Genomic DNA, 21367 nt, shown 5'->3' on the forward strand with positions numbered 1-21367 from the left:
TCTACTAAACAGTGAGCTGCTACTACACAAAATACCCCCCCCCTCACAATAAATGGCCAAATGGTCCCACTAGCATTGTGTCCCCCCACTCCCCCGAGACCCCAAATGGGTGGGGCCTCTAAATGAATATGGGGGGGCTATTGTCCACGACCCCCACCCATGAGCAGCGGATGGGGGCCCTAAAATACAGTGGGGGGAGCTACGGGTGGGGGCTAAATGTAAAAATACATCCTCCCCAGGTGACTAGGGGTCACCAAGCCCCTAGTCCCCCCCTCCACCCCAAAGAAAAATCTGAGTCACCTAGTGTCTCTTCCCACACTGTGTAAAATGACTGAGCACTATGATTGCTTGGATTCCAAGCCAACCAATCAGAGTGCTGTGACAGGTAAATGTAGAGACTTACCTGTCAGTCTCTTTATTTACCTGTCAGAGCACTCTGCTTGGCTTAAACCAACCAATGAGAGCTCTCTGAGTAAATTTGCAGGGCATGGAAAGGCTTTATAAGCCTTTCCCCACCCTGCGGAGCTCAGTCTGCGCCGTGCCCTCACTGGGTGAAGATTGATTATTTTTTTAGCGTCAGGATTTTTTTTTTCCGTTACATTTTTTTGGGCGCTCAGGTTTTTTATTTTATTTGATAATTTCGACCGGTATTATGGAATTTTTTTGCCTTTTTTGGGGGCTGAAAAAAGAAGACATCAAATGGTAGGTATTGTTATTTATTTATTTACAGGTATTTTGTTTTATTGTCTCCCCCCCCTCACTATTTTTACTGTAAGGGGGGTAGGTAGGACTTTTTTGGGGATGGGGGGTGACTAGGGGACCTGGGGGGGTATTTTTTACATTTAGCCCCCCCCCATTAGCTCCCACACCATAGTCTTTTAGGGCCCCCACCAGCCGCTCTTGGTTGGGGGCTATGGGGGCAGGACAATTGGTTTCCCCAACATTGTTATTTAGGGCCCCTACCTGCCGCTCATGGGTGGGTGTCGGAGGGGAGGACAATAGGTGCGTCCACACATTGTGATTTAGGGCTCCCACCCGCCACTCAGGGGTGTGGGCAGTGGGGAGAACAATAGGTCCCTCCCACCATTTTCATTTAGGGCCCCCACCCGTCGCTCATGAGCGAAGGCCGGGGGGAGGACAATAGGTTAGCACCCCCTTTTCATTTAGGGCCCCCACCCGCCCCATTGTCTTTTAGGTTCCTATGTCCCACCAGCTAGTTAATAGATGCCCCACCATGGGGCCACTTGTTGGAAGGGGGCGGGGCCTTTTTTTTTTTTTTTTTACACACAGGCTGCTCACTGATTAGTAGACATGCCCCTAGGGGCATTCAGGAAATTTCAATCTCCCTTATGCTAATATGACCAATCCTATTGACGCCCATAGAGTGAGGGTGGGCATGGAGGGGACTTAGGAAGTGGCGGGGAGCGCAGTTCCCTTCCACTTCTATTTTTAAATTTTACAAGGAGTGAGCTGCGCGCCGGTAGTTCCGTCCTTGTAATAAACTAAACGAACGAACATCGATATTCGGTGTTTGTTTGTTCGTCTGAAAATTCTATTAATTCCTTCGTCTTTCTGATGAATGAATAGACTAAATTCCCAAGTGTTTAACTGGGCATGCACGGGAATTTCACTGCGCTATCTAGTGTGGGCAGATGACATGCCCCACAGGGACTTCATCTACCCACACAAAGATGGCAGCGCCCAAGACACAGGTCCGGACACAAAATAAACATGAAAACATAGGTAATATGGGGGGCTAAGGGGCATTTGGGGGGACAATTTGATGTAGTGGAATTGGGGAGGGGTGGGAGGGTAAAAACAACAACTGGATTTGGACATGACAGTGCCGCTTTAATCAAGCCCCATTGGGGTCAAGTAGTCAGGGAGAAAGTTTGTACACGCCACTGGGGAGGCGTTTGCTACACATGGTTTCAGTAAACCATAGGCCCTTTCGTGTTCTGCTTTCATTTTACCGGTTAATGGATATAAAAGGCATTAAGCCATCTGGCTGCAGGTTCTACCAGGTAAAAATCAACTGGTGTCAGCCTGTTTTCTATGAGAAAAATCTTATAGCACCAGAGCTACACAAGGCTTCTGCTCAGCTTGGCTGTCAGGCTCGGTGTTGAAACGTAGATATTTTGTTATTTTATTGTACAATTTGTGTAACCTAGAATTTCTTGTCTCCTGCTCTGTTATTAGCCTTCTAAACCTTGCAGGACCCTCTTGTGTGTGTGATTAAAGTTCAATTTACAGAGCAGGAGGTAAAAATTTCTAAAGCAAGTTAACATCCAATTGAAAAAGTTGTTTTGATGCCTATAGTATACTTTTAAAGATACCAATTAATAACTTGTATTTCCCTGCAAAACTCCTCCCAGGTTTACCCCCACACATCTGGTTTGCAAGTACATGTTTGCTTGGTCACTCCATCTCACCAGGGAACTTTGTCATTTGTTTGCATGTGGACTTCCTGCTCTTATTAGAAGAACTTATCAAGGTCTTGTACAGTTTAGATTTACCCTGTTAAAGGTTCTCTTGTTTCCAAACACCGACGATGTAGGGCTTCACTCGGGAGCCGTGATAGACAATCCTACTCAAAGCAAGTGGTCCTTGAAGTTTCTTATCTCTGCAGGTCCACCTTCCTAATTCTAGCATAGACTTCAACATGTACAAATATGCACTGTAAATGTAAAAATAAATCTCTCTATTAAAGCTACATATGGCACTGGAAACTATAAGAAATATACAATGTTTTGAAGATTATGGTCTTAATTACATATACATTTCTAATAAGATCACTTGTATATAAACCCCACAGATTATTGGTTAATCCTTGTTGGAGTCTCCTGGTTTTCTAGTACTTTAAAGGGGCCCTTTAAGCACCATAACCCCTGCAGAGTGCTATTGTGGTTAAGGTGCCAAGAGTCATGATTCCACAGTAAGCAAACCATTTAAAAAATAAAATAAAAAATTCTCACACTTACCTGGTCCCCCAGGTGCCTTCATTCCGGACCCCTCTTCAGATATCTCTAAAGTGGAAATCCCTTCTTCTGCATTAATTACATAATTTTCACTTAATGCTTTTTCATAATCTTCATTCTGTCCAAGTAGGAAAGACATTGATATAGCTACTGCAGAAACTATGTTTTTAAGTATATATGAAGATTGGTCTGGATGGCGATCAACATTCAACCATTTGAAAAGGGTTTTACTACTAACCGTGGGAATAGTACCCTCCCCCTTCTCCCTATTCCAACAACTTTTTCCTCTCCTTATGCCATATATTCCTCTTCATCGTCTCCCTCTCTTCTCCTATATTTTTTCCTGTTCTTTACTTTATCTCCCATTCCCATACTGTGTGTTATCTCATTTCATCTGTCCCCCTCCATATTTAGTGTAGACAATATGTAAAAAAAAAAAAAAAAAGGCACATGTGTGGTATAATGCAGATGCTAGAACAGAGCCTCTGTCGTTACGTCTACAGTTATGTAGAAAATAAATACATTGCTTTTTTTGTGAGGATTTTTATGTATTTAAAACGTCTAACTCCGTGATCCTGGCATTGTTTCACACAAAACTGTCAAACCTTAACAAAGGCACTATATTTTATATATCATAAAATATTTCCAGGAATACTCAACCTTATTCCATCTAACCAAAACCATTTTTATTCAATTTATTTCACACCTTTCTTCCTTTTCCCTTACCAGTACGTCTTTATTATAAGTGATAACATTTGATGCATTTCATCACATATAGGGTTAGGAGTGTTTAGGGCTAGCTGTAATTTTAAACCCTCTTAACCGTGAACACCCCAACCTTATGCACTACTGATCCTAAAGACCTTATAAAAATCCGCTCTATAAACCCCCTGGATACCTCTTAATATTATAGACCACCTACAATCTTATTATCCCTTACCCAAAAGACTCCCAACACACAATTTATTGCCTAAAATTAACCCTAAAGCCTTATTTGTTACTTACAATGTAAGTCAACCTCCCAATCCATAACATGCCTCTCTTTTTGTGTGAATAGCTACAAGAAAAAGAGCAGTGGGAGGCTACTCAGGCGCTATTATACTTTTATTCTACTAATTTGTTATATGTACCTACTACCAACTATGTTGGTGCTCTAAAAGTAACATGTTCTACTGACTTAATCCCTGGGTCAGGGCACAAAACTGGATCGCTATGTTGTTTGAGTGGTTCCTGATGGAAGGAAAATAATATCCAAACAATTGCCCACAATACATTTACTGTAACAGCCCTTCTTATTGCAATGCATTGGCGAGCCAAGGACAGCAAGCACACAGCAATGAATGTGTTGTACAAAATGTTGTTATATATTACATTACAGCTGAAAATGGTTTAAAACTGAAGACGGGGTCCCAAGGTTAATGCCTTCTGCATAATTTGTGTCCCTGTACAGGGCCGGATTAACACAGGGACTGATGGAGCTGCAGCTCCAGGCCTATTCCCATAAAATAGGCCCATTGATTTAAAAAAATTTTTTATATAGTTTTATTTTATTTTTTTGTACTACTCTTCACATGCTCTTGCTTAACTATTGAAATGTAAGAGGGGTGTAGGGGAACAAAATGTATGTGGACTGTCTGACAATAAAATTCTTCTACACTCACTACATCCATATTTTCTCTGTCCAAGACTGTGTACCAGGAGCTTCTGCCTCCTAGTAAGAAGGTAAGTAGAGGAGTGGACAAGTTAGGGAGGAGGCGCTAGGGGGACAGTCCTTAGAAAGCGTAGAGCTAGTGCATCATTACATGCATTTATGCCAAGCTCAGGACGCTGTCTGCATAATTTGATATTAGTTGGCCAGCCTGCATGATTGGCAGGCAGCCTGGCAAGCATTCACACCAGGCTGGCCGTCCAAAATCTTCATGCGGACATGCCCCCTTTTGGGCATGTTCACCCTTTTTAGCAGCTCTGGTTACGAGATTCGTGTCAGTGGCCCACACTTTTACCCAGCTCACCGACATCCTGCTTCACTGGACACTGCTGTTAGGGGGGTATGGATTTATTTGAAAGATGAAAACGAGAGATTAGCATAGGGTATGTGTTTTCTTATGGCTGCATCCTGTGAGTTTCCCTCCAGCACCATCTCTAACAGATACATGATGCTTTGGAGGTATGACTGCTTTAGTGTTTTGTGTCGATAAGATACTGTAATTAGGCCCATTATAATTGTCAGCACCACGCCCAATGGGCACTTAATCTGGCCCTGGCACTGCCAAGAAAGGGTAAGAAATCATTATTACAATGCTATAAAACTAATCCAGTTTTTCAGATATGGTGATAACCTCAAACAATGTAAATGAGTATAGATGGAACAATGGCTGCTGCAAAGTTATGATGGTGATCCCATATACACCAGATAAAATTATTCAATCCTTTGCAATGGAAGTGGTGGGAAGAACACTTAAAAGTTTATAGTGTAAAGTGTGTTCACATTGGTTTTTTTTACAGGCGCAGTGAGCCCTTTATAAATGCAAACATAAATTTTCCCTCCTTGTATCTTCACCCAATCTCCTCCATATGTGTATCTCCCTATTTTAATGTCTGGTCCCACCCTCACTTATTTCTTCTTCAGCCCCCACTTGTGTCTCTTCCCGCATCTCCCCATTTATGTACCAATATACAAATCCTTCTCCAGATTCCCCCTCCTACCATGTCTCTGCTAACACATCTTAGAAGGATCCAGCACTCTTTCTTTGCTTAGTATCTCCATTGCTGTTCCATCATGAAGTGGCAGCACGTGGAGACGCATGGCATAAGAATGAATGATAAATGCTAATTAAAATAGAGGTACACAAATGTGACAAACGCTCCTTACCCTGAACGTTTGTCACAAACTCCTGGAAGCTGGCCTCCTGCCCACCGACTATGGGCCATATACATTGTGGCAAACTCACTTTTTTCCCTGTGTTCGCAAGACATTTTCCTCCTAGTTCGTTGTATAAAGTTTCCCGAACACAAATACATTTCCCCAGTTCGGCAGTTACAATCTACCGAACACTGACCACCCCCTGACTCATTAACTACAAAGAAACCACAGACTTAAGTGCTCTCCCTGTGTGGCCACCGTTTGTATAACCAAATAACACGTGCTGGAGAAAACGGCAGCCAGCTTGTTGCACGAACCCAGGCAGCGGGACTTGGTCGTCGAGTGTCTGGAACTATTAGTCGGACACTCAACCTCGCGAACACCAGTAAAATCACACGGATGCCTGCTTCTTTGCACGACAAGCCAGGAGAGTGCTGTTCGGTAGGATTGTTCGCACGAACAAGGCGAACAATTGCTACCTATGAGCCAGGGGGACCGTTCAACAGTTTGTTCGTATGGAACTCCCGAAAGTGACCAACCGCTACCACTATTTCTCTAATTTGGGCAGACGCCATGTGTGCGGTCGGTCAAAACTTTACCCAGGTGGCAATTCGGCTGTATTCGTGGGATCGGAGTGCTATTTGGACGACTTGGGCTCTCAGATCGAGGCTATCATGGAAAGAATATTTGTGGGGGTTCCTATATGTGTATCTATCTATGTATGTATCTTTAATATTTTTTGTTTTATATTTTGTAACTCTAGAGCCGGGGAGATAATTAGTTTAAGCCAAGTACACTAAATTATCTCCAAGACACAGATACTCCTGGGTATGTTGTGGGAGTGGTTTCATATGTTACTGCTGGAGACCCCCTGCTGGGAGTCTGTGTATATAAGCTGACCACTGAGCCATAATAAACGAGTCTTCTTGTACCCTTCATCAAGTCTAGGCTGATGTTTGTGTTTACCAGAGCTATAATCACTGCTTCACTTGGGACTTGGGAGAATTACAATGAATATAGTCGGAGTATAGGGGATCCGTTAAAAATCATCTGTTTGAAACAAAATATATAGGGATCTAGTCACCCCATGTGGCCGTATAGTGTCCAGCCCACAATAAGTAGTATGTATGGTGCTTAGAGTGTCCCTTTAATATACAGTTAATAATTGTATAATCCAAGTACTTGTGTATGACTGCATTAACCCAGTCTGACTTCACCGGGATGTTATTAAGATGTGTAATGTTTGTCTCTATTTTCTAAAGTGAGAATTGTTGGGAATTCTTTCATACTCTATCTTGGTTACTTGTGAAATAAAGTTGAAAAGTAGAGCATAGCACAGAGTTCTAAAAGGGAGTCTTTAACCATAGAAACCAGTGGAAGCAACAGACATTTCCAGATCTTTCCCCATGATAATTTCTCCACTTGTAGAATGTTGCTGCATAGTTCTTATGGTACCAAAAAACGTACTGGAAAAAATGAGATTCCTGAGCTTTCAGACCCACAAATACAGATTTCTGGACCTCGTTTCGCAAAAGGCACTCAGACACATCAAGAAAGTTCCATCTCTGTTCCTAGTCAATTAGTAATGTAAAAGTTGGGGATGCACACATTTGTTTTGTTTACATATATATCTGTAAAGTGCTTTGGACCTTAGAAAAGGAAATACATGATAAACTCACTATTATTATTACTTTTCCTAGGAAATCGAAGGAAAAAATATTTGAACTTTCTTTGCTGTCCACAAGGAGGCGATATCGCTGTTGTGGTGTTGGTTCCTACTTGCTAAAGGTTGGTGTTTGGACCATTTCACATCACAGATCTGGCAGTGTGTAGACAACAGCTTGTAGTTCATTGAATATACGATATCACTATCCTCCATTAAGATTTCACATTGTTTCCCTAGGTACTCTTACAGAGACAGTCTTAGAAGCCACAGTGAAATAGCTATACTCATTATAAGCTAGTAACAAAACATAGCAAACTGGATATATATTATTATAGCCAACAGGTGATAACAGGATATCAATTAGGTGCACACAGGGTGAGGTCCTGTGGGAGAGCTCGAAATGGCAATTTTCTCACCAGAATTATCTACACCTATTTTGTTCTTTTATCAGGGATTAGTTGTGGACTATTGTGCCATCTAGTGTTCAGTTGTAGTGCATGCAGTATCTTTGTGTAGCTCAACAAGAGAATTATGAGAAAGAACAAGCTTTGTGGAGATGGTTATAGATCTTTTTAGTGCACAGTAATACTGATCCTATTTCTATGTATTGTTTAAAGTCTTTTGTCTTCTGCAGATGCTGAAGGACGTGTCACTGGTTGGTTTTTATGATAGCATTGTAACCCATGCAGACAGCAGAGCTATCCTTTTTTTTAAAAGCTGTGGCTTTTCTGATGACGTTATTCTTAACAGCAAGTTTCGGTAACTGTCCAATTCATAGAACACTAACCAACATATAAAATATGCATGTTTTTAAACACAATGCTTACCCAACCGAAGATCACTCTACCCACATGTGTGTCCATGTTACGGCATCCTCCACCAACACTAAGTAGGCATGTGCCATGAGCTCCCTATAAATGACACTATCAGAGCATTAACTGACATTGCATCTATTGAGCGAATAGCACATACCTACCTTGCAACAATAGCTGATCTCACCTCAATGTCAGTGCGTTGCCAAGCAAAGTAGATCATCAATGGGCAAGTAAGAGCTACTGTTGCCCAGTGACCCCTCAATGCGTGCATGGGAGTGCATTTGAGGCAATCATCTCTAGAATGCCAATTGGATAGTGTGTTCTGTACAGTTGAGGAAGGTAATAGGTAATGGAAGGTACATGGCGACTAAGCAGGTTTCACTGTTCAGCTCTTCACATACCCACTGAACATGGCCATATCACAGATTTAAAACTCACTTCCCAAGAATTAATTTAGCAGTGATACAATCCCACACTAAGAGAAAAGAAGATAAAGGGGTGTGAACATTATTTGAGACAAGCTTATATTCTCAAGGAATTTTAAGTTGGTTGACAGCTGTTGGCCAAAACAGTTTTATCTCTCTTACATATGTTTTATCAATGGTGTTATCTGGTTTTAGAGAAAGGATAGCCAGTTCATCGTCGGTTTAGGGCTGGTGACTGTAAAAAGTGCATGTTATTGTTTGTGCTGTCTGTGGGATAAGTTTTGTTTTTGTGTATGTGAAAATGGACATTACTCCAAGGAAGTCAACAAAAAGTATTGCTCTCTAAGATTACCCATCTATGACATCGAAGATATAGCTTCTGCTGTCGGTGTGGGAAAAATCTAGTGGTTCAAATGTTCTTAGGGTATACAAAGATTCTGTTTTGCAGTCTACAAAAAGAAAAGGAACACCATATTACTGATATAGTTCTACTCAAGAACCGTAGAATGCATCCAACAAAATCAATTAAGGACCTTCAGAGAGACTTATTGGCTGGGTTTAACATTGATGCTTCATCTATACAGCTTTGACTTCTTGAAGCTGGGTGTAAGTCAAGAAGTTGAATAAAAAAAGCAATGTTTGACATCCTACATGCAGAAAAAATGGTTAATATGGGCTCAAAATTGTAAATCTTGCATCCATGATGACTGGAAAAAGGTAGTTTTCAGTGATGAGTCACATTGAGCTGTTCAAGATTACAGAGCAAGTGTCAGTTAAAGCAATTGTTAACCCATAAGAAGTGATCATCTCCAACAGATTGTAAAACACCCTCCAAAACAGATATTTTGGATAGTTCTTTTCTTTCGCAGCAGCTGGTACGAGGAGTTTAGGTCCAATTGATGGAATGATGAATTCATCAAAGAATATCGAAATCCTTAAAAAGAGAGTTTTGCCAGACCTGCAGACAATTGCATGGACATCTTAACATGAACTGGTTCCATTCCACAATTTAAGAGCTGTCAAGTAGACATGTGCAATTCGTTTCGTTCCGAATGTTAATTCAGACGAATTTCGGGCAATTCGGACATTTGGATACTTCCGAATGTCCGAATAGCTGAATTGCCGAAGTACTAATATACCCAGTGGAAGAATGAATAATGTTACACTGTATACCAGTTTTAATAAAAAGTATACAAACATAGCCAGGATTCAGCTGTAAGCATTTGCAACACTTACAACAATCAAATAACACATTTATATAAAATGTAAGTTACTTAGCCAGTCAATGGATGGGAATGAGTAAGAAGATAGCTCCCTAATTTCCACGGTATTAGGCAGCTATCTACCAAAAGGCTGAAAGTCAGCCAAATTTACTAATACTAAGTAAAAATTACTTAGTATTAGTAAATTCTGCCCCTACTAACTATATCGTGAGTAGAGGCATGTCTAGTAAACAGTGAGCAGCCTGTTGTTGCTCACTATTAAAAATACAAACAAAACCCAAGTGTCCCCCCTCCCGAGCCCCCACCCGTGCCGTGCGAGTGGGGGCTTTTAAACTGAAAGGCCCCTACCCTTGAGCGGCGGGTGAGGGCCCAAAATTAGAATAAGGGGGAGGGGGGACCTATTGTCCTCCTCCCTGGCCCTCCTAAATAAAAATGTTACCCCCCCCCTCTCCACCAGGTGACTAGGAGTCCCCAAACCCCTAGTCAACCCCCTCCCCCCAAAAAAGTGAGGGGAGGAACAATAACTAAGTACCTGTAAAAAAATAAAAAAAAAACAACCATTTGATGTCTTCTTTTTTCTAAAATCTTATTTTTTCAGCCCCAAAAAGGCCAAATAAAAACCATAATACCCGTTGCACTTTGAAGAAAAAAAAAAACCTAGCGCAAAAAAAATCTGACAGAAAAAACTCCCTGATGCTGAAAAAGTAATCCATCTTCCCCCATGGAGGGCACCGCGCAGACTGAGCTACGCAGGGCGGGGAAAGGCATTTAAAGCCCTGCAGTTAGGCTCAGAGCGCTCTGATTGGTTGGTTTAAGCCATCCAATCAGAGTGCTCTGACAGGTAAATGAAGAGACTGACAGGTAAGTCTCTACATATACCTGTCACACCACTCTGATTGGTTAGCTTGAAATCCAACCAATCAGAGTGCTCTGTGTCATTTTACACAGCGTGGGAAAGTTCAGAGTGCTGTGACAGGTAAATGTAGAACACTTGCTAAAAACAAATTGTAAAAAATGTTTGGTTCCACAACAACGAAGTGAAAAATATTTGTTCTAAAATGTTAGTCAATGCCAAAATGTATTCAGCAGGTCATTGAAGCTAATGGAGTACATCTTTCTTACTAATATTAGGCAAGAGAAGTGTACATACTGTTAATTAAATAATATATCTGAAAATTATATTTTATGCAAATAAAAGTTTTTCCATTTTGTCCCAGTTAATTTGCACACTACTGTATGTATGTGGAGCACTCTGCCATGGAATATAAAAATAAGTGAGGAGAATAGTTCCTGGTGACTGCCTGTATGGTGGGTTTCACCAGTCATTTTAAATGTTGAAATTATTCTTGAAGGATTTGAGTGCAGTTTACCAAACTCTTACAGCATAAGATTGATTTAGATACTTGGTACTTACCTTTCCAGAGATCTTGAGGAAGACTGGATGAATACTACCACTATGAGCTACTTTCCTCCTTTCTTTGCAGGTAAGAACTCAGACCTCTGGGGAGACAATTACTCTGCCAGCACCAGTTGATTGGTCTTAGCCAATGAATGCCCCATCTGTGCTTAGAAATATGCACAGAATTGACATTAGCCAGAACATAACTCTTGTTCAGACTGGCTAATGGCGTCCCAGTAACGCAATTGGAGAGGAGTTACACCTCTGACTGCAAAGGAGTTAAACTCCATAAGTGCAGCATTTAATAGCCAAACTCTGCACATATGACTGCAGTCACCATGACCACTTCAAATCACTAAAGAATTAAATTCTGGTTCTCCTCTAGTAGTGCACCATAATTATCCAATCTTGTTTTTTCTTTTTTTCCTGTCCCCTTTGCCTCTATCCCTTTAGTGCCTTTTAAGCAGTTTTCCATTATGCAGTTCTTATTCATTTCCTCTGATCCTTGGTCTGTTTTAATTGCTTAGTATCACCGTGAAGGTTCCCATTTCTGTGCTTCTTTGTACGAAGCACTGCTCTGAAATAGTCTCAGATTTATCTCGCAAATAGAGCTTTGCCCATGTGTAATTAAGATGAGTCGTTAATCACAGACACGGAGAGCCTATGTTGGCCTTATGCTGCCTTTATTGTGGTACAAATGAAATATCAATAACTGCCCCTTTAACATAAGGCTTGACTGCCACTTTAATAATAGATATGCAAAGCCCTTTAATAAACTCTCATCCACTTTGGTCAACAGAAACAGAAACCGTAAGTGCTATTTCCTTGTTACATCTCCCGTGCTATGCAGTGGCTTTCATTGTGCTGGTATTGTTTACTGTTGTGTGGTGTCAATGTGGCTGATACTATGTAGTAACACAAACTGACTATAATGTTTGTCTTCCCCAATCTTCAGTATCTCAAACAGATACCACAGATTTAGAAATGGAGATGGAACAATGGTAAGGAGCTGGGTGGACTTGAAGTCATTTGTGTTTTGAAGTATGTCTTAAAAAAAATTTGTTTGTTTTAAGCACATTAAATAATAAAAGATCCTTATCAACATCTGTATTGATGGTTTTAAATTAGTTTATTGTAGTTCATTCTGTTATTATGTAAGTGTAGCTACTGTTTACATTCATGATTGTACTCCCCTTTTACAAGGATCAGAATGTTTATCCAATTACCCTACTGTGTAATTTGATTGATGGCTAGGGTCAGTCAACTGTCAATTTAAATATTGTTAGTATATGAAGGAGAGCCTGTGTGTTGGTAGGTAATTAACATTTTCACTGGGACTTTAGAACAAAGTTTCATAAGGTAAGCTTACTGATTCATTTAATATACATACGGCAACTTTAATAATTCAAAAATGAATTGTTAAAACAGAAACTTGGTTATTCCATTGTAATGAATCTGTAGAACATAAACTCTAAAGTATTGCAGTTTAATGTTTTCTTTATTTACGTACAATATGCATGAAACCAGAACAAGGTGAGTAATTATTAGTGATCTGGAAATTAGGGGTTAGGCCGTATGAATTAAGCACTGAATGATCAGAGAAATCAGTGTGTCCGCAATATCCAGAAATAATGTGTAACGGACCGTTTCAGCATCAAAGGGGAAAAATCAGTTTAGGCGATAATCCCCTTTTCACAAAAAGGCACAGCTACTGTAAAAGCACCAAAACTCACGAATTTGGATATAAATGAATGCACCAAACACCCGAAACTGCATACAAGGGAATAAGGTAGCACTCCAACTGGAACCTCACGAATAGCTGCTAACAGACGAACAGGAAAAGCAGACATCAGCTTACACTCCTAGCAATCAATCTTCCAGCAGCATACAGTGAATTCCCCCAAGAACGAGACAAGGCTCCGTGTTGAGGGTCAAGCAGTGGTCTGTTTATTGAGGGCTACCTGCCCCTGTATTTATGCAGGTCTCCCACCTGGTGGACACTCCCCTAGGGGACCAGATAGAAGACTGAAACAGCAGACAGACATGTATCATTTTCGTACACACAGCCACAATACTTTCCCACAATGCATCCTGGTTTCCTCCTCTCTGTCCTGGAGATAATTAATGAAGTAATTCAATTATCTCGCAGGACAAAGGCCAGACTCCATTATACACGTGGTGACACAGAAACAGACTATCACTTTAAAATACATACAGACACATTTTATACACAAAACATAGACATGTAACATATCCCCAGATAGCTCAGGTCTGGGTGCACATTATTAGGTGAATGGCACCCAGACCACACAAATACATTTTAATTGCCATGGAGCCAAAATCTTTAATTATGTGAACAGGCTCCATGGCATTGCTATCTGGGTTAGAACATTCACATAAAATACCGAATTTCCCTGCATTCACCAAATCCATACGAATGAGAACCAGGGGCTGGAGGTTCAGCGGTGCCTGCACGTAAAAGTGTCCGATTTTGGTGCATGAAAGCCGGGCAGAAAAGCGCTGGCTGCCCGGGGAGCTCCAGAACACCGCCACCTAGCGGCCGCAAAGTGTAACAGCAGGCACAAAGTTAGCAAGCAATTAAGCTGCGGTTAACCGCAGCTTCAGGGAGGTAAATTGGCAGCACACTCCAGCTTCTGGGTGGCCAATTAACAACGCCGGCCGGCTACCCAAGGCTCTGGGGAGGTTGGTGAACGGCTGTTTGTTCGGTATATGGAATCTACCGAACTGCTGTGCAGAAAGGGAGAAATAAATCCTTCTGCACAGTAAAACTAACCCTTTAGCTGCCGGTCCATAATCCAAAGGCAGCAGGCGGGCAACCAGGCTCCTCCAATACAATGTGGCGAGATTGGTTTCGTCACATAATGTACTGCTGAAGGTGCATGGATATTTTTCTTCTAGCTTTGTTTGGCAGAGTTCAACCCTCTGTATACATGGAGTTGTGAGGGGCTAAACTACAGACTGGTAACCTGGTCTGATGGTAGAAGGGAGATAGATCAGGTCTGATAAATGGAATTTTCCCATACTCAAATGGAACCCATCTACAAACAGCTATTCATGGACTATGTATTACACTAATTAATTAAAGGATCATTAAAGAGGCCCAGACCATTTCATCTTTATGAAGTGGTATGTGTGCAGTGGCCCTGTCATTTTAACCCCTCAATGTAAAACATTTAATTTGTATAAAGGTTGCAATGTTTCTATTTCAGTGTTAACACACCTTTCTAGTGACTGTCTTCCACTTGGAAAACAGAGTCAGTCTGAGTTCTCAATCAAATGCTGCTCACAGATCAGCACTTAATTGACACAGCACAGCATTTTGTGGTGCACTAACCTCCCAATGTGTCCCTATGGCGTAACCTTGGATCATCAGTCTTGTTATTCTCAGCCAAGGTGGTAGAATGGAGTCCAGCTCATTCGGGGCAGAAAGATAGTAAATGTTGTCTTTCAAGCCCTTACAGGGAACCTTATTAGGTAGATTTAATCAATTGTGTTATGTTTGTATTCCTAGCACTATAGTGTTCCTTTAATGGTGCTGAGCTTAAAGGGATTCTCCAGTGCCAGGAAAACATATTTGGAGTGCTCCTTTCCCTCCCACCCCCCATCCCAAGTTGCTGAAGGGGTTAAATCCCCTTCAGTGACTTACTGGAGTCCAGCGCCGCCTACTCTCCTCACCGGGGGGAGACCTAATGCGCATGCGTGGCAATGGCCACGCACGCGCATTAGACCTCCCCGTTGGAAAGCATTATTTAATGCTCTCCTATGGGGATTTCGGCGACACTGGAGGTCCTCACATAGCGTGATAGACATCCACTAGAGGAGGACTTAACCCTGCAAGGTAAATATTGCAGTTTTTGGGTACCCTGCAAGGTAAATATTGCAGGGTTAAGGGTAGTGGGAGTTGGCACCCAGACCACTCCAATGTGCAGAAGTGGACTGGGTGCCTTGAGTATCCCTTTAAAAGTATTTTACTGTAACTCAGGCAGATTGACCCATTCAGGGGTCTTGGTGCAGAAAGGAGGCTTGTTCGCTGAAAACATTTGCCTTTTCCTGTGTGGAGGTGAAGGAATTTGCTGCTTTGTGGTGGGTGTACTTGGATGGAAAAGACAGGTAATTTGTTACCTGTGTGCACAAATAAAGACATTTTGAAGCTGAACCGAAGTCTGGTCCTTGCATTTTACAAGATAGGAATCCTGGTGCATTGCATAATTGGTGAATGGATCCAGATTATTTTGATACCTTATAAAGAAAATGCATTCATGTACGTGTGATCTTTTCATAACAATATATATTGGACAAAAATCAATTCTTCTAGTACAGTAAAGAGTTTTGGAAGCTAGTTAAAACACTGATATTATAACGATAATGCAAAAGTTGAGTTAGTTATGTTTTTCTTTATTGATGGCACCTATTTCATAATGATAAGCCAATCTAGCCATGGTGTAAGAATGCCTCGGTAAAGTATAAAGAATGATTTGATGTACCATTGACCTACATAAGACAGTCATTCTATGTCCTGTTACACCATTTGATAAAGTCTTCTTCATTTGTTGCATTGTCTTTGTGAGTGAGTGATAAATATTTATTGTGTACCACCTAGGAAAATGAAGTCTACAGCTGCACACCAGGCCCAAGCTATCTTTATGAACAAAATATTCCAAGAAATCAGAACTTGGAGGAGTCAGGTGAGCAACTCTATTACCATCGTTCTCTTTGTGTCATTGAGGCCATTGACTAAATTCCAAACTATAGCTGTTTTAACCTATTTGTCTATTTGCAAAAAGGTATTTCAAGCAAATTTGCAGTGCCATTCAGCAGCAGTTTAGTTGACTGTTGAAATCCGCTAAATATAACATGGGAGAGTCAGCTATTCACAAACCGTTAAATTGCCTTCATTAGGTTGTTCCAGCTCCCCTAATACAGACCAGGGGAATTGCACCTAACTCTATAATAGGGTTATTCACTAACTTAAGAATTACAGATGAATTTGAAATTTTAAGGCTAGAAAAGTTATATAAGTCAGTTATGCTTCTCCCCCATAGACTTACAATTACATTAGCCGATTTTTTTTGTATTCTTTATTTTGTCATTCAGCGACCACATAATAGAGTGAGGCATGCTGTTTAATTAAATAAAAAGAACTACCTACCATGCATATGAAAGGCTAAACAGTAATCCCTCATGGGCATTGGCTTAATTCCATAGGTAATACACCGTTTTACTAGAGATGCCTAGTTAGGCACTCAAAGTAGATATATCATTAGCTTCACCATCGTGGGGTGGGAGTATGGGAGCATTTCTAAGCGAAGCTGTCACGGACGTGGCGTTAGGTTTCTAAGAACCATCAAGTACAAATAGATGACATAGCCACGTACACCCCTGTCAAGGAAGGTATACACTAGTCCATGAACAAAAAAAGCATAAAAGAAACAAGAAAATCACAAATAGTAGCCGTCTATATCATGGAAAGCCTGTTCGGTTCATAGTGGTGGCATGTGGGAGTCTTTAAGGTCTTGGCATGTAGTCCCATCAGGCTGGTTCTTGTGCCGGACAAATTTGCCAAGGGGAGCGAGGAATAAACTCCGTTATCTTGGTAGGGTGTAAGGGAGTAAGCCCAGATCTTTTCTGCTCCCTTGGGGCCAGTGAGAGCTAGCTTCTGCTGGTGGATCTCCAACTCAGAGTATTATTATTATTGGCATTTATATAGCACCTATATATTCCGTAGCGCTTTACAATATTATAAGAGAGGGGATTTAACTATAAGTAGGACAATTACAAAAAAAAAAAAATAGCTACATGATTGGTAGGTAGTACTCAAATACGTGAAAAAGATCATTTTCGGTATTCTCCAGCAGTAGGGTACACCCTGATGCGCAGATGTTGCAGGAGCAGTTGTAAGGCCTTCCTCCACGTGAGGGAGCTTCGTGTGAGATCTAGAAACAGCGAGAGTCTTTCCCCAAACCACAGTCTAGAGCAGGACCCTGTCATGGAGGGACTGGAAATGGACAATCAGGTCCACGGCAGCTGTTGGTGGTGCGGATGCTGGCTTTAGGAAGACTAAACATGCCATCAGATTTCACCATCTTCGCCTGTTTAGGTGGTATTAGGACTGCAACGAGGCATCTCACATAGTGTTGTGCATCAGAGAGACCCACTTACTCTAGTACACTGCATAATTTCAGACTATATATTCTGCATTTTTCCAATGCATCCACTCTGTCAGCAGTTGTGAGGTGCTGCTGTTTCAGTTCTCTGATCTGCAATTTAACCAAGGTAAGTTGTGTATCGTGGGTACTGGCGGAGGCTCCATTATTGTGATCTTGGCAGTGGCTCCCTCAATGGCTTCTTTAAAGTAGAGCTGATCAGTGGCTATATCTTTGCAGAGGTCTGCCAGCCTGGTTTTGAGTAATTCTGCTGTTACTGGTACCCGAATGTTCCTGAAGGTTTCTTGGGTGGTAACCTGAGTGTTGGGCCTAGTGAAGATCCCTTTCCAAAAACTAGTGAGGTATCGTCTAATGAGTAATCTGATCCAGCACCATCTTGTCCCGTGTGGCCTCCTGTGAGATCCGCAGTAGTTCGCCGATATCTCAGTTGTTAGGGCTTTTTTCCGGCTTAGTTTTTTTTTTATCTTGCCAGATGAGATGGTGATGTAGGTACCTTTCCCACTTATGGGAAATGCACATTTCTCTAGATTTTGGACACATTAGGAAGCAAGAGTTTGGATCTAGGAATTATTAATTAACATTTTTTGAAGCTCAGTTGAAAGAGGATCAGAACTCTTATTTTTAGCAGGCTGTTCTTTCAGATGTATGTTTATGGCTTCGCTATGTAGAGTGCCCAAATAAAGAAAAGCTTGCATAAAGATGCATGTATTAATTAATTAAATGCACATTCCAGATACCATAAATACTTTATCTTAATAAAATGGTTAGAGAGACTCGAGTGCTCTGACGCCATCTTACCTTCTTGCGTTAAACAGTATTCACATAATTTCACATGATAGTAGTGTCCATCGACGGCCGCCTGGTGCTATGGCTTAAAGAGACACTATAGTCACCAGAACCACTACAGCTTAATGTATTGGTTCTGGTGTCTATATCCTTTCCCAGAAGGTGTTCCAATGTAAATGCTGCATTGCTGCCGAGTAACACCTCTAGATGTAACTCAGTACGCCACTAGAGATGCTTCCTATGTCAGCTGAATCTTCATTCAGCGTCTCCACACTCTGCATGGAGACGCTGAACGCTGCCCCTAGAGATGCATTGATTCATATTATTCATAAACATCTGATTTGCAAAGGTTAGCTTTAACTGTGAGTAAACATATATAGAATTTTAATTGTGCTTGCTTTTATATACATATATATTAGTATACAAAGTTATTCTATGACATGGTTGTTTAAACTAACGACAATAATTAAACTAATATATTGCAATTCCCTTTCCTTGACTGGCGATCCACACTTTGGTTAATGAATTTGAGCAGGCTGATATCACAGCATGTGTATTGCACAGTCCAAGGAACTGCTTGTAGATAAAAAGAAAGAGGTTTTAAGATAACTATTACTATATCATTTTTTTAACCCACAATTGTCGCTTTTAGCATCTGTTGTACTGTTTGTTCATTCGAGAGCTTAAAGGCACACTCCAAAGTCCTCCAACGCCGGCCATTTTACAATTTTTAGAATGGTTTAAGTAAGACGTAATGTCCTCAGGTATCTCCTTGCTGCCTCTTCTTTGCTGCTCTGCTAATTATGTAAAGCTAACTATTAGAGGTATTTTAAACAAGAGTCTATGTAAATATTGCTGGATGGTACTATAAGAGATCTCAAATAAAATAAATGCCAGTGATGTGTTTTTGGTGGAAGCTTCCCTTCACCTGAGCAGAAGACATGCTGCTGCTATTTTTCCAGCCATAACTATTTAAATCACTTTTTTCTCCACAATGTAGGTAGAATCTCAAAAGGATCAGATCAACTCACTTACAGCTAAATTGGAAAAGGCAATAGATGAGAATAACTTCCTAGGTAAGCATTCAACCCTTACCACAAAATAATTTGCTTATGGAAACAATGGCATTGCATGTTAGTAGCATTTCTTGGCATTAACACAAGCTGTACCAAACCACAAGGTAGTTCCAATCACAGTATTTCTAAATAAAAAAAAGTAAAGATATGCTGGCCCAGGCCAGACCCACGCTATACTGCCTATTTTCTGGTCCGCACATCCCAGTGTGACCTTGTTACCACTTAGCAAATATTTGAGGATCTCAATTGAACGGTATACACCCAAGACTAGGAATGATTTGGATATAGCAATTGGTCTACCATGATTGAGATTTTGAACCAAGACCTGATTTCTGTCAGAGATGATATTATATTGTGTTGGTTTTAGAGACTAAACGTTCTACTGCCTTTTAGACTTGTGTAAATATTTTCAGACATTTGGTCCGAATCTAGTTCCAATGAATCCATGCCCGGACAAATTGATCGGCTGGTATTTACCTGTGGAGTTGTATTCAATGAATAAGACTCCACAGGTAAATCCTGAACAGTCGATAAGTTTGGCTGCCAATTTAAAGGAATTTGATTCGCCGAACCATCCAAAACAAATTTCTACACAAGTCTACGGTCTATAATCTGTCGGATTTAGTTTGTATATCTATGCTGGGTTACTCATAATACACAATTTGTCTTCCTACATGCACGGACGTATTAGCCGCGAGGCTAACAAGGCATTTGCCTTGGGCGGCATTTTTCAGCGGGCAGCAAAAAAAGCTGCCCCCAAATGCCCAGGGCAAATGTCTTGTTAGCCTTGTGGCTAACTGACATGCTGGGCTGCCGGTCGGGCTGATGGGCTGGCTGCTGGGCGGGCGGCTGGCGAGGGAGCACTTCCTCTGAGCTGTCTGCTCAGCTCCCTCGCGCGCCGCAGAGTGAGGGTGGGAGCCGGAATATGACGTCATATTCCAGCTCCTAGCCTCACTCTGCGGGCGGCGCACGAGGGAGCTGAGCAGACAGCTCAGGGGGAGCTCTCCCTCACCAGCCGCCTGCCCAGCAGCCACTGGACCCCCAGGGAGAGAGGGAACCCCCTCCCAGCATTCCCAAAGGAAAGGAGGCTGGGGGGGTTGAATTTTTTAAAAGAAAAAATGTGTGTGTGTCTGTTAGTGTGAGTCTGTTAGTGTGTGTGTGTATGTTAGTATGTGTCTGTTAGTGTGAGTGTGTGTATGTTAGTGTGAGTGTGTTAGTATGTGTCTGTTAATGTGTGTGTGTGTCTGTTAGTGTATGTGTCTTAGTGTGAGTGTGTGTCTTATTGTGAGTGTGTGGCTTAGTGTGAGTGTGTGTCTTAGTGTGAGTGTGTGTGTGTGTGTGTGTGTGTCTGTGTCTGTTAGTATGTGTCTGTTAGTGTGTGTGTGTTAGTGTGTGTGCCTGTGAGTGTTTGTCTGTTAGTGTGTGTGTGTCTGTTAGTGTGTCAGTGTGTGTGTCTGTTAGTGAGTGAGTGTGTCTGAGTGTGTGTCTGTTAGTGAGTGAGTGTGAGACAGTGAGTGTGTGTCTGCAGGGCCGCCACCAGACATTTTGGGGCCCCTAACTCAGCTCAGGGTCTGGGCCTCCAAATACCGCCCACAGGAATACACACACACAGGCACAAACACACACACTGATACAAAAGGACACAGATACATACTAACAGACACACTGAAACAGGCATACAGGCATACATACTGACACACACATACTGAGACATACACACAGGCTTACATAGTAAAAGACAGAAACATACTAACATACATACAGACACACATGCATGAGGACATAAAGACACATACATACATACAGACACCGACATACATACATACACACATTCATACATACAGACACTGACATCCATACACACATACATTCATAATGGAATACAGACTGACATACATGCATATATACAGACATACATGCATACAGACATCCATACACACAAACACAGACA

The 21367-nt window shown here is 41.5% G+C and overlaps 1 protein-coding gene across 1 annotated transcript in view; it reads left to right on the forward strand.

The window, feature by feature from the left end:
* The window catches only part of LOC134578468 (uncharacterized), a 214358-nt gene that overhangs the window by 190699 nt on the left and 2292 nt on the right, over positions 1-21367 (forward strand). The window contains exons 6-11 of the mRNA XM_063437468.1: positions 7542-7629; positions 8142-8266; positions 11393-11454; positions 12325-12370; positions 15991-16075; positions 19341-19416. Of these exons, the coding sequence (XP_063293538.1) occupies positions 7542-7629; positions 8142-8266; positions 11393-11454; positions 12325-12370; positions 15991-16075; positions 19341-19416 (482 nt within the window). The remainder of the gene's footprint in view (positions 1-7541; positions 7630-8141; positions 8267-11392; positions 11455-12324; positions 12371-15990; positions 16076-19340; positions 19417-21367) is intronic.

The sequence above is a fragment of the Pelobates fuscus genome, chromosome 12, assembly GCF_036172605.1.
Source record: "Pelobates fuscus isolate aPelFus1 chromosome 12, aPelFus1.pri, whole genome shotgun sequence".
Classification (NCBI taxonomy): Eukaryota; Metazoa; Chordata; class Amphibia; order Anura; family Pelobatidae; genus Pelobates; species Pelobates fuscus.